Source organism: Cyprinodon variegatus, unplaced genomic scaffold (assembly GCF_000732505.1).
Source record: "Cyprinodon variegatus isolate N-32 unplaced genomic scaffold, C_variegatus-1.0 Scaffold20, whole genome shotgun sequence".
Lineage (NCBI taxonomy): Eukaryota > Metazoa > Chordata > Actinopteri > Cyprinodontiformes > Cyprinodontidae > Cyprinodon > Cyprinodon variegatus.
This window is the reverse complement of record NW_015150473.1, coordinates 780,011-793,249: the sequence shown is the minus strand read 5'-3', so window position 1 is coordinate 793,249 and position 13,239 is coordinate 780,011. Positions and strand designations below refer to the sequence as shown.

At 35.5% G+C, this 13,239-nt stretch overlaps 1 protein-coding gene across 1 annotated transcript in view; it reads right to left on the bottom strand.

The window, feature by feature from the left end:
- Nucleotides 1-993: 993 nt before the first annotated feature.
- LOC107094156 (transmembrane protein 56-B-like) overlaps nucleotides 994-13,239 on the bottom strand; it is a 28,581-nt gene continuing 16,335 nt past the window's right edge. Inside the window, exons 4-7 of the mRNA XM_015389601.1 lie at nucleotides 12,418-12,476; nucleotides 12,235-12,329; nucleotides 6,600-6,673; nucleotides 994-4,000 (exon numbers count right to left, since the gene is read on the bottom strand). Coding sequence (XP_015245087.1) covers nucleotides 3,682-4,000; nucleotides 6,600-6,673; nucleotides 12,235-12,329; nucleotides 12,418-12,476 — 547 coding nt within the window. The 3' untranslated portion in view covers nucleotides 994-3,681. The remainder of the gene's footprint in view (nucleotides 4,001-6,599; nucleotides 6,674-12,234; nucleotides 12,330-12,417; nucleotides 12,477-13,239) is intronic.

Sequence of the window (13,239 nt, the reverse complement as noted above, 5' to 3'; positions counted from 1 at the left end):
TGCTAACTGGTGGAGATACCTAGAGTTGACATGCCCTTTGGTCACATTTTCCATCTTTGCTAGGGGTACCCTCATTTTTGTCCAGGGCAGTTTCATTTGTTTTTGTTATTTTAGATATTCTTTTACATTATAGTTGATAAGTAATGTCCAACTCTATTTTAAAAAAAATTACGCTTGTCAGATTCAACTTATGTGATCATTTTGGTTTTTCTTTAATCAAACGAGGGGTTCCAACAATTTTGTCCACCTGTGTATGTCATAAAGGATACCATTTATTTTATCTGAACGTGTACGTTAATTTTATTCCATTGGTTGTTTACCTGAAATCCTGTCAGGTGGATAATAAGTTGATCACATCTGTTGGTCTTGTGTGGAAAATCAAATGTCTCCACAAGGACTAGTAAGAAAAAGTATGTGCAAGTAAAACAAAGATTTTTTTTTTATTATCTGCATTACCTCTTTCACAGTAATCATGAGAAAGCTTAAATAATTGTAGATGTTTCTCATCTGTTTGAAATTGGTTGAAAAAAAATCTAAGTAAACACACATGCAATAATAAATAGCTTTTTGACAAATGTTTTTCATTTTGAAAAATTACCTGTTAAAACGATTTTCCAATGAGCATCAGAAATTGTAAAACTAGACAAAAAATATACAGAAACAGAAACAGAACATTGCTGCCCTCTAGTGACTTAGACAGCCAATAGAGACATGGACAAGCTTGGCAAAAACATGTACCGACACATTTAATAAAAAAAATAAAAATAGGAGTTAGCAGGAAAAAGTATAACTTAAACCAACAGCTGTGCATAGTAGGTGTCATCATTAAACAAGTTGCAATAAAGGCAGTGGAAAATAACTTGTTTTTGCACACAATAATAAAACTTGAAGGACTGTCTTTAGTTTTTGTCAGGAAAGGATGGGCTATGCCTTTAACATATATATCAAAAGTTGTGAAAAAAAGGGCATATTTAAATTAACTACACACAACACAAGAGTTAATTTGGTTTTTATTTTCAAGAATAAATGAAAATGTGATGGACAAATTTCTATAACCAGTACATTCATAGAATGTCACATAAACACTCCAACTACTCTTGATACTTTCCTTAAAAGGCATCAAAAACAGAAACAACCAACAATTCACAGTTGGCAGAAGCAACGACTTCCCTGTCCCGAATGCATCGTATCGTCTTCCTATTCCGTCAACACCTGTTGGAATAATAACTTAAAAACAATGCAACACGTAAAATTCAAGATGCTTATAAGATTTGTGTTCATTTGCACTGCCCAGATCTTTATAAACTGTGCTGATTATTTTCAAGTATTCCCTTACTGTATATTCTGTGCTGGATAATAGTATCTGCTTGTTCATGTTAGCATCACATCATTTTCTGTGGACTACATTTTGTGGCACAGTACAAGAATAAAGTTTAAGTAAACATTATCTACATGTAAGAGAAATTAAAAGAGCAAAACTGGTCTTCACAAATGTATATGCTAATTTGTTTACAATGCAGTCCCCATGCAAAGCCACATGCAGTTACAGAAGGTGCATGAAGACGCCCATGTTGAGCATACACAACCTCGCACACTGAATTCACCCTGTTTCCATTCAGATCAACCTGATGTCATTTCCACTGAATCAAGTGAAAGACTTTTAGTCAAAACATTCTTTATGATTATTCACCTGAAGACAACATCCGGCACATTCAGCACTGCCAAATCCTTCTGAGCGCTTTGACAGAAATCAACCATGTAAGCATTTCACGCTGGTGAAAAAATGACCAATTAAAAGAGATTAAGGAAATAAATCTGATGGTTTACATACCACAATAGGTCACATCATGCAGAGAGAAAAAACTAAAATTTCAAAGGGAACATAAGAAACAAACTCCACACAAATAAAAAAAAAAAAATTAAAGAGTAAGAAGAAAGGAAGAAAATTAATCAAACAGAAGCCCTGCCACTTATAGCTGGTGTTGAAAAAAGTACAGAACAGTAAAGGCAGATATCACATTAGAAGGGCAATAGACTTGGAAGGAACACAGTTTTAATCAAAAACAACAAAAAACGTTTTTGTAATTTTTAACGTCCGAAAACAGCCACTGTTCAACCATAGTTTGTTCTGAAAAGGTAAAAAGAAATCCAACACTGAGGACAGCAAGGCATACTTAAAAGTTTACAATCCTTATTTTTGTTTAACTACAAATCTAATAAGAGCTTTTCTTTTACTGTACAGCTCATGGAAATTCAAGTACTGAAAAACTTGATTGGGCTGAAATCCGTCTCAGAAATATTCCAATTCTTTTTTTTATTTGGGCAAATTACAACCATCAAACCAGTTTAACCAATAAATCTTTATGAGCTTTCTGTATATCTGTGCGTTAAAAATGAAATAATCCTGAATCAGTTCAAAAGAACAAACAAAAAATAAGTATTTGTTTCCTCTCCTAGTATGAATTAAAGATGACTCAAAGCAGACGTTCTGTGGGTCCAAAACTTTTTAAAGCTACTGTATGAAACACCGATGAGCAATGTCTTCTTTGCAAATAAAATGGTGTTAAGGTCAGATGATTTACTAAATTTTTAATTCCATAAAAAAAAAAAAAAAATCCTTTGTCATTTTTAAATGTTGCTATATGGTAAAATCAAGTTTGTGTCTGAAAGTGATAAAGTACAAAACTGTAGGACTCTTGTTATCAAAACAGGGCAGACAGAACGATGCCAGAACCCTCAACAAATCTACATTTTATCATAAGGTTTTTAATTTTAAAAACTTTATTTAGGCAGTGCAATATTAACTTGAATAAAATCTGGTGCTTTCCATGCATCATTTAGCTAAGATCAGTGGGGGCTCTGTATTTTTTTTTCCCATCCTGAATTGACATCAGTGCAAACAACCTTCCACTTTGAAGTTTCCCTTTTAGCATTACCCAAAGTGCTTTACAAATCATTTATCTTTGACATATTGGTTAAGGTAATCCTTTTTATAAAACTAATTTGCCCTGGCACCAGCAAGACAAAACAAACAAAAACATACACAACCAAAGTACTGACGCCCGTTCAACCGAGCTTCTTGGTTTGATACTCATGCCAAGGTTACCGAGATGAGATGAGATGCATACCTACCCCTCTATGTGAACGTAGCTCATTCACTAAGCATCCTAATCTTGTTCGACGGTTTGCTGGCAACAAACCAATGGCAACGACCATCATTGTTGACTCACATTTCTCCATTTTCCCTCTTCTGCTTCATCAGCAGTAATACAACAAAACTAAATGTTCTGTTGAGCAATAAGCATTAAAAAAAGGTAAACTTTTTTGACAATTTGTTGTCGGGCTAACAGTCCTTTTGTTCAGCAAGGATCTGTTCTCCGTTTGTGAATCTTTCATGCAAAACAAATTGGCCATGCACAGAAAGTATTGCTTGAAAGTCTCATCATGGCTTGGGTGCGACCACTTCACTGGTCCATTAGTAAATCTTAGAGACTCTGCTTTTCCACAAAAAAAAACAAAAGAAACAAAAAAAAAAGAAAATGTCCTCATTACATTCGGTCCTGCAGGGTTTAATCCTGCTCTGCTGCCATGGTAGCAACCTGAGGGTCCAAACTGCTACTGGCAGTGCACTGAGAGAATGGTCTCTTGTCACAGTTTGTGTCACACCGCTGACATCCGACATTAGTCCGTCTTCCCGTTCTCCTGAGGAGCTGGAGCTTTGCTCTCCTGAGCCGATCGCAGCACCTTATAGCAGCCGCGCGCAATCTTATGCATCCACATGATGTTCATTACGTCCAGACAAATACTGGAGCAGATCCAGGCGAGACGCCCCCCCCAGGGCACCAGGTAGAAGGCCTCTGTGCCGTACACTGCGTACATACGACCGTAGTAGACCGGCATGACTGCGATGCGGACCATGAAAAAGACAACTGCCATGGCAACGCCATTTGCCATATTTGGCCGGGATGACTTGGGATATCCTAGTACCTCAAAGAACCAACTGAAATGAAACATATTTTTGTGAGAACACTGATTGAACAGGGCAGGCAAATGTAAATACTAAAACATTGAACTAAACAAGGCTACTTTTTAAAAGTTACTCTACAAAATGCATCTGCAAAAGAAAACAAATATCCCATAAATACATTAACATGTGTTTTAAGGTTAGTGAAGCAGGTGTATGAATAAAAATGAAAAAACATTTGTTTTTTTTATTAGTTTCTCTGTGATACATCAGCCAGTATAATTGAAATTTGTACATTTATCATAATAAAGTTTGAATCTACTGATGAACTAAAATTCCACAGTAATGAGATCACATATGCAGGTAAATCCCATCATTATACTCCAAAGACAAATGATTTTAACCATTTTATTTCATAAGAAAATGTAGCCATTAAATAATCTAAGTTAATGTTATTCTAATACATATTACAAAATACCTTAAAGATAAACTTTGATCAGATCAACGCAAACAATAAAACGAATCAAAAATATATCAATGTCAAAATTTAAAATATGGGAGTTCAAGAGGTTTAAAAAAAAAATAAAAATTATGAAGGTTAGTACATCCCTCTCAGTTAAATAATTATTTGATAATATAATGGCTAAGCAGAGTTCACTTGATTAAGTGTTTATGTGGCTTTTATTATACACCAATTAAAGTTGAATAGGTCAAAATTTTAAGTATTCAATGGGGAGATCCTATCCTAGAGTACATGGCCTGTCCCCTCAGATAAACTCGAATAGAGCCATTAAAACTTAATCCCAGAGGAAATTCTCAGGTGAAAACATCAACATTGTTCCTAATCAGCCATTTATTCTCTCTGGTTTGATGAGACTCTTAGGCTTCTTGAATAATCATCAAAAAATGAGAAATTTGTTCTTTTTCCACAATCTGGAAAGAACAAGATATAAGTTTGTGTTGCCTCGGAGTATTTATGCTTTGTGAGAAGCTAAGCTGTTAAATTTATGAAATCAAAAGCAGCATAATTGAAGAGGAGGCGTTTTTACAGAATAAGGAGGAGAAGAGCAGATACGTCGGAGTACCCCGCCTTACGCCCATAGACTGGCAGAGAGGCAGCGGCCACACAGCGACCCTGACAGAATACACTGAACTAAAGGCAGAAATCGTTTCTACTCGTTACGTACTCTTGCAGAGTACATAAAAAGCTTTAGTGTTGTAAGGTCTCAGCATGCTCAGCATCATATCATGATGTTGTTGCATCATCTGGCTTAATTGGTCTCAAGCTTGTGATACAGCAACCAGATTTGGAGTTGCATAAGTACAGCTTAAGATAACTACAAGAGTAACCTGTAAAGTTCTAGTGAGCTTCGTTAACAAGGCAGATATTTTTTTGGTGGACACGATATATTTGCAATATCAGTAGTATTTTTTCTTCATGGTGTACTCACTTTTGTCGCAAGAGTTCTCAACATTATTTACTGTCTATTGAGCTAATTTGAGGGAACAGGACATTTACGCTGTTGTACAAAGCTGTCAATTGAACTGTAGATTATATAGTTGGGGTCATATCATGTGTTGCTACATGAAAACCTAATAAAATATGTGATGTAAAGGGGTGAGGGGTATTTTAAGAGCTACTATTTAATGGGAACAAAAGTACAAATTGAAATCTCAGATAAAATTGTGGTTATTTTTCCTGCCTATAAGTCTAGTTGAATTATTCTGCACCTAAAGTAAAACCAAAAGCAGAATAACCGTAATTTAGGTATAGGAATGTTTGTTTTCTAATATAGAAGCTCATAAATAAAACTACTCTTTGAATGAGAAGATAAGATTATCTTTTACCTAATATGAGGAAATAAAAAAGGAAAAACAGAACTGTTCTTATACCTCTTGAAATCTTACAACTTCGATAGAAATCAGAATTATATCAAACTGACAGGTCAAAGCTTTAAAAGTACCAAAGATTGGAAATCAAACACAAAATCCTAGTTGATTAATTTAAAATGCATAAATGCATTTCTTTTATAAAAAAAAAAAAAAATCCCGAATGATAACATGCATATATCCAAGTAATCTAAATACTTATAATCATTGGGAGTCATTTCCATTTAGACTGGAGTCCAAGGGAAACCTTTGAGCATCGTACATAGAGGTCAGTACACAGTATAAATAAGCTATTTGTCACTACAGGGGTTCTTGGAGTGTTGCTTTATTTCTAACAATTCAGCAAACTTGTTTTATCTTTAAAGATTGATGAAGTTGGAGATTTTCTGCCGAGCCTGAATTTCAGTTGTTTGCTAATGAGGTAAAGACAACATTTATAATAGAAAAAGTTCATGCATTTTGTTTAGATATTAATACAACCACTTTTAATTGAGCTGAATTCCACTTGGCAAGAGTTAGAAAATATAAATGAATATATTAGGAACAGAACAATCTCTTTAGATTATTAGGGAATGGCATTTTTTTAATGTCAATACTTAAAGCATAAAAAAAACAACAAAAAAAACAAGAAAAAACAGTAAAAGCCTCTAAAGTCTGTTCTGTGTTCCAAAAATAATACCTCATATAAAGATTTGAGAGATGCAGTGGCCTAAGAAACGATGATTAAAAGTAAGCAAGTACATACCGCTGGTTCACACATGGTGTGGAAAACTCAGCAAGCAGACGGAAGTTAGCAAAATAAGGCAACATTCCTTCGCCCTGGAAAAACAAGGTAGGCACAAGAAGATAAAACATGAAAGCGACAAACACTGAAACATTGAGTCACTTTGGTCCGTTGCCTTGAAGCCCATGAATGACTTCTTCCATACAAATACCACTTATCTCACCATCAAAGGAGAGCACCAGCTAAACTCCTCAGGAAAGAACCAATTTCAACAAATGTACAAATTTCAATTTCCATAAGGTAGATGGGGAAAAAAAGAACCAAAACTGCTGCTGCAAGGGACTTCTGTGCTAAAAATTTCATCCAATATAGATCCATATAAAAGACCTAACAGTTTTCCATTTCTAATTCTCATTTATAAAAGTTCTTAATTTAATGAAAATAAAAAAATACTCCTAGGTGTACAGAACATAAACATGATAGCAAAGAGGTAAGTAAACCTTACCTATTCATCATGACATCCTATTAACTAAATATAAGCCAGGTTTAAGCCAATTCAACTAAATATTAGTCAGCTGGAAAAGTTGTGCAAAGACAGCCTCTACAAATATAAATGTCAAACAGAACTAAAGGCCAGAACACACCGAATCCGATCTGACAGAAAATCGTGTTGGACGAGGTGGTGGTGTTTAGCGCTCATTGAAAGACAATGGGGATGATCACACCCAACACGATTTTATCCAAGTGAGCTTAAGTACGGTAGGTCCGACTGAGATAGACCACAAGTCTATTTTAGTCAGACTCTGCAGCAATTCAGCTGCAATTTCATGGGTCTGCCAGGAAGAGAGACACAGTTACAAAATAAAACCAATTTGGGGGAAAATACAAATTAAAATCAGCTAATCACACGGACACAGAGTGAGTTTTGGAGTCGCAAATCGCATATAGTAAGCAGGACAGACTCTAGCAAAAACAGTCAATAACACTTAAAAAAAATTTATAACTTTACCCACAATGGCAGTTCAGGAGGACAGAAACTGATAAAAAAAAAAGTGATCCTCTATGAGCTTTGCAAAAACAATGAGGGAAAGAAAGTGCAGTTTGTCAATCTTCGAGGAAAAAAAAATAACTTCAGGAGGTGAATAAAAAAGGTAAAATAGTGATCTCTTTGAGCCTTACAAAGAACAAAATAATGAGGGGAAGACAAAGCTGGTAAGCGCAGCGTTTCTCTTACCCCTATTAAAATATTGAAAGTGAAACTTCAACAAACTTCACTGATCTCTCTCTGAGAATCAACTCTCACTGCCTTAGTCAGAATTTAAACCATCCCATGGCATTTATTGCTTCGATTTTCTTTTCTTTACATGTAGATCTAATTTTTTTTAATACAGGCATATGAGTACTTCATCTGTTTTGACTTGAGATGCTGCAATGGCTCTCTTTGCTTTAAGAATACGCTGGTGTTTTTGTTTTCTTTTAATAACTTTTAATAATCCAAGTCAAATGTGGAAAATAGTTTTAATTTGTGTATAGCAGAGACAGAAGTGAAAAATATCTGCTCAGATCTGCTCACCCTGCCTAGTCGTAGCCTCCCTATACGCAGTCAGTGTGACATGGAAAGAAAAAAAAAACATTTAGATCGGAGATTAAATTCGTACACAACCGGTGTGTTCTGGCCTTAAGACACGAAGGGCCGATTCACCAGACAACCTTGGCATCACTTCTATAGAGGCAATAAAATTCCTTCCCTCACACAGGGTTTCCAAAGATCACAATCAGCAAATCATTGTGATCATGTACCTTTTGAAAAACCTGTAAAAACAAGAGGCAAGATACAGGGATGCCAACACAAAACGGTGCATTTTTGCACACAGTGAGGTAATAAATCAGTAACTACATATCATACAGCTTGTATTTCATATGCACAAATCAAACCCAAAAAATACGACAATAAAAAGATATTAAAACAGGAGATGATGGGCATCTGTTACATAGATATTACAATAAGCCAGCCACTGGTGAGGGAGCAATCAAAAGCCATGCAGAGTAAACAGCATTATACTTACAGGCCAATCATTACCATGCTACTAGCTATATGGTTTGAATCCCTTATATTGAAATAATGGTGTTAACATTGCACCATTTTGAATAAATTAATTGTAAGTTCTAGTTGAATAATGTGGATTAGTGAACAGCATCTGCAGCAAGAAGCCCTGACTCCTCCAACTGAGACCTTAAGTTTAAGTGGACCTAAATGTAAAATACACACTGGACAGTTAAAACATAAAAAAAACTCACAAATATATTAAGGTCACCTCGCAAGCAGCTTTGACTTTTACACCACACTGCAAAAGTATTCATACCCTTTTGACATTAACTTACATTACAACCAAAAACTTTAAGATATTTTATTCAAACTATATTATTGCACATTTTTACCATTTAAAAATCTGTCAGTTGTGGCTTTCCTGTGAACTTGGCTGGTCGGAGTAATTAGAGCCACCTTTTGGGGGTTGGTCTCCAAAAGATTTCCACATATAAGGACTTAACCTGTTACTAAAATGTAAAATACAGTATCTCCAAATGCAGAAGGATTTTAAAGTCTTTCATTGGATAAAAGGTTTGGACTTTGGTTGGGCCAATTTAACAAATAAATCTACTCTAATCTAAACAAATAGAGTCAAAATTGGGTCCGACAGCAAAATCTAAGCCCCCCCCCCAAAAAAACCCCAAAAAAAAAAAAAAATTTTGACAGCAAAATCTAAGCCCCCCCCCCAAAAAAACCCCATCTATTTTACTGTTTTTCTTTTTTAAACATTAGAAGTAAATGAAACATTACATTTTAATAACAGAATTAAAACATAATAACAATAATAAAGATATAAAATATTTTTTCCCTACATAGTATATAAAAATATTATTCTAATCCCTGCAGCATAAATGAGAAATTTCCTTAAAAGATCTTTTCTGACTCTTTAAACAAGTTTTTCTTGCCACTCTGCCATGAAGGATTAATTTGTGAAACTTTGCATGGAGCTGTGGATCTCTGCAGCTCCTCCAGACACACCACAGTCCTTTATATTTACTTACCAGTAAATAAGAATAAGCAACCACATCTTGATACAAAACTAACTTTCAATAAAACAAAAGTTGTCCAAGTGTAGGTTTAAGTCCAAGTCTTGCTTTGCTATCCTTTTTGTATTTTTGGATGACTGCTTGCTCTTCAAGACTTTCAAAAAGTCTTGAAAAAAGTCTTATGCTGCCATCATTTGATCTGCATTTAGAATACCTAAAGAAATGATGCTAATATATATATTTCTCTCCAAATAAAATCCAAAGGAAATATTCTAGAGTTTGTTTTTGTAACGTCACAAAGGCAAACAAATCCAAAGGGTAGGAATACTTTAACAAGGCCCTGTAACCTGTGTGATCATATACTTACCATCGTAGCTGAAACAGAACTTGATGATTGAAACATACTTACAAGGAGTTACGAGTATTGTATTGTAATGCATCGTTTAAGGTCACCCAACTAGCATGAGCATGCTAGTACCCCTAGGAACTGGTAAGTCCATACTGTGACTGGGCATCATTCTGCTCAGTACAACACAACAGCAATAACAGCAGACAAGACAGGAATAAAGAAAGTCCCCATCTAGATCGTGGCCTGCTCTGTGCTTACGAAGCGACAAAAAGAACCCCCTGGTAGTTTTTGCATGAACAAAAGATGACACACCTGAATATGTGAGTTTTAAAGAGGGGCCTCTCTTGTTAAAGTCAGCAAAGGACATAGAGACAGACAGATATATCAGAAGGAAAAAAAAAAGAAAAGCCGATTGGAAGCAAAGAAGGAACACGACACTGAAGAGAGCATGCATTTAATGTAGATAAATTAATGACTAGTTTATTTAAAAAAATAAATAAAAATACACACACAAAACACAGATTGGGCTATGGTTAAACTATCAGTGTCTTAAATTTAGATCAAGCTGTTTGGGACTGATAATAAAAACAAAGCAACTAGATCCCTTAGAAAGATGCACTAAGCTAGAGAAATCTGTTAAATAACTTGGGCTATATAAACATTCTAACTTCATCTGACGTGAACAACATGAACACAATTAACAGATTGACTAATGAGACTGAGACAACGTGACTGAGAACACAATTAAATCAAATATGAATGACATAGAAAACTACAGCTCAAAAAGGCTCTCGGCCTTCTATTTTTGGAGTTACCAAATATAAAAAACCTTCCCTCTGCAGTTTAGATGTCGCCCAAAAAGACAGTGATGAGTGTCCAGTGACAGTATGGCCTCCTACATGCCACAGCTGTGTACTTTTAATACAAGTGCTTGCTTTCTTTCTGCACAGGAATATCAGCCTTATTATCAAGGCGTTTATTATTGAGATGTGCTTTAATGCCAGTTACACTAAATTAGAAAAAAAGTGCAAAAAAAAGCAAATTATTAAAATGAAAAGAGATTTGAGTTAAGATTTTGTTTTATAATTTAAGCTTTATGGGGATTTTTATAATCCAGCTGTTCACCACAGCTTTAAATTAATCAGCTAAGACCATACAAAGCAACATAGGGAATATATTTAGATTTAAAAGTTGTGTCAAGACTCAAAAGGCAAAACAATGAACGCCGTTTGTCTAGAATGTTTTTGCCTTGTATTGGAGCAAATCGATCTGTTCTAGGAATCATCTTAAACCTGCATCATCCATTAACCATTATAGAAAAAGAGATAAATAGGTAATAAATAAAAAAAGTGAGGAAGCAGAAAGCTGAACTGGACTCTGGCACAGAAAACAGACAGGCATAAGGTACTGTACATTAGCAGGTGAGTCAGAAAGTTAAATATGCTGTGATTGGCATGCACAGTAACAAGAAAAGGGACCCTGCCTGCGTGGTATGTTCAGTGCTATAAGCATGCACACAGTGAGTACAGATCAGCCTTCTATGGTTTGAAGCTCGGGTGGGGGGTCATCTGACATCAGAACTGCCAGAAGGGGTCAGTAAAACAAAACAGAGGAGCACAGAGATTGGAAAGGCAGTGAGAAGGAAGGAGGGGGGGGTCCATCAGCCAGTAACATCACGGAGCATTCCATGCAAAAATTACCATAGTCATCCGTTTCCTGTAATTATGCACCAGACCATGTCGACCTAGAGGGTTTCGGACTGAACCAAGAGTGAACAGCAGGGCAGCCAAACCCAACATAAATATATACGCCGTCATTAAAGAAAAGGGGACAAATTTAAACTAGAGATCATCTCTTTAAAAAAAAAAAAAAACTTTGTTAGGAGAGCAGCTCTAGGAAAGAAACGGTTTGGACTGATTCCTAGCAGTCCTCTGATGATTAAACTGCAGAAATGACAGAATACGTCATCTCAAATAGCCAAACGCTGACCAACTATAATCATTCCCCATTGCAGTTGAAGCCATTGTAAAAGTTTTTCATGCAACACAGCTTGAGATTAGCATACATTATAAAATCGCTCTAATCAGGTATAATAAACACTGCTGTAAGGGGAAAATGTTGACGGTACCAACTAACCCGACCAGTTAAAAGGGGGGAAAACAGCTGTTCACCCTTGGTTGTCTCCTTCCCATCTTGCCTGCATATTCTGCTATTGGACAATAGGGCACTCACCAGTACATAGTAGTAAGCATACAGTGCTGCCAGATGGTGAACTACAAAAAACTTGTCCCCTATCGCCTTCCAATAGTAAAATATAAGCAGCAGATCTGAAAAATAAAAACACAAAAAAAGCATGTAATCGTGATAATCCATTTAAATGGAAAACTATGGAGGTAAACTAAATGTTTCCTTTACCTGATATGAGGTAGCCTGTTGTGATTGCAACATTAGTCTTCACCAGTGTAGGATCTCCCCTAATAACACACATTAAAAAATTATGTTTGAGACTTCTTTAAATGTAGATGACAGCTAGGTTGCAGTTATGGTTTAATCTCATTAATCACATTTTTTCTTTAAATATGGGGGACACCAAAATCCTGACCTTCCAAAGAAATTCAAACTCACCTTTCATTGAGCATGTTTTAGAATAAACCACTAGAATTAAATTATTGGAAATTCTGCAAATCTAAAAAAAAAAAAAAAAAAGAAAAATAATTTTGAGCTCCTTGAAACCAGTTTAATGCTGTTTTCTCACTAATTGATAATCAGAAATATGAATTTCAAAGAACTGGGCAAACAGTGCTGGATACTTGTGCTGCTAATAAAGACAAGAGCTATCAAACAGCTTCCACACAGAGCAGAGCTCCTTTAAAGCTCCACCTCGCTCTATGAATCATTGCCACTATTCATTATCTTGGGTTTTTTTATCTCCCACTTTCTCTCCATCTCACCACACCAGGTTCAGTTTTACTGTTGGTTTTAGCTCATGAAAGAATTGTAGCTTTGCAGATAAAATGTTGCAAAAGCGTATGAGAACTTTTCCAGCTGTTTCACACCTTATTCTGTGTGGATGAGCACAGAGCACTGAGTCAACAGATTCCCACTGACCACTCAGCAAAAGCAGCATTCATATGGAAGCCCAGTTATGCTTTGTTATTGTTTATGGTTCAAAGTCATTTTTAAGGTATAGTGAAGGATTTTCACGAATTTTTGATAATTACCTCTCCACTAAAATAA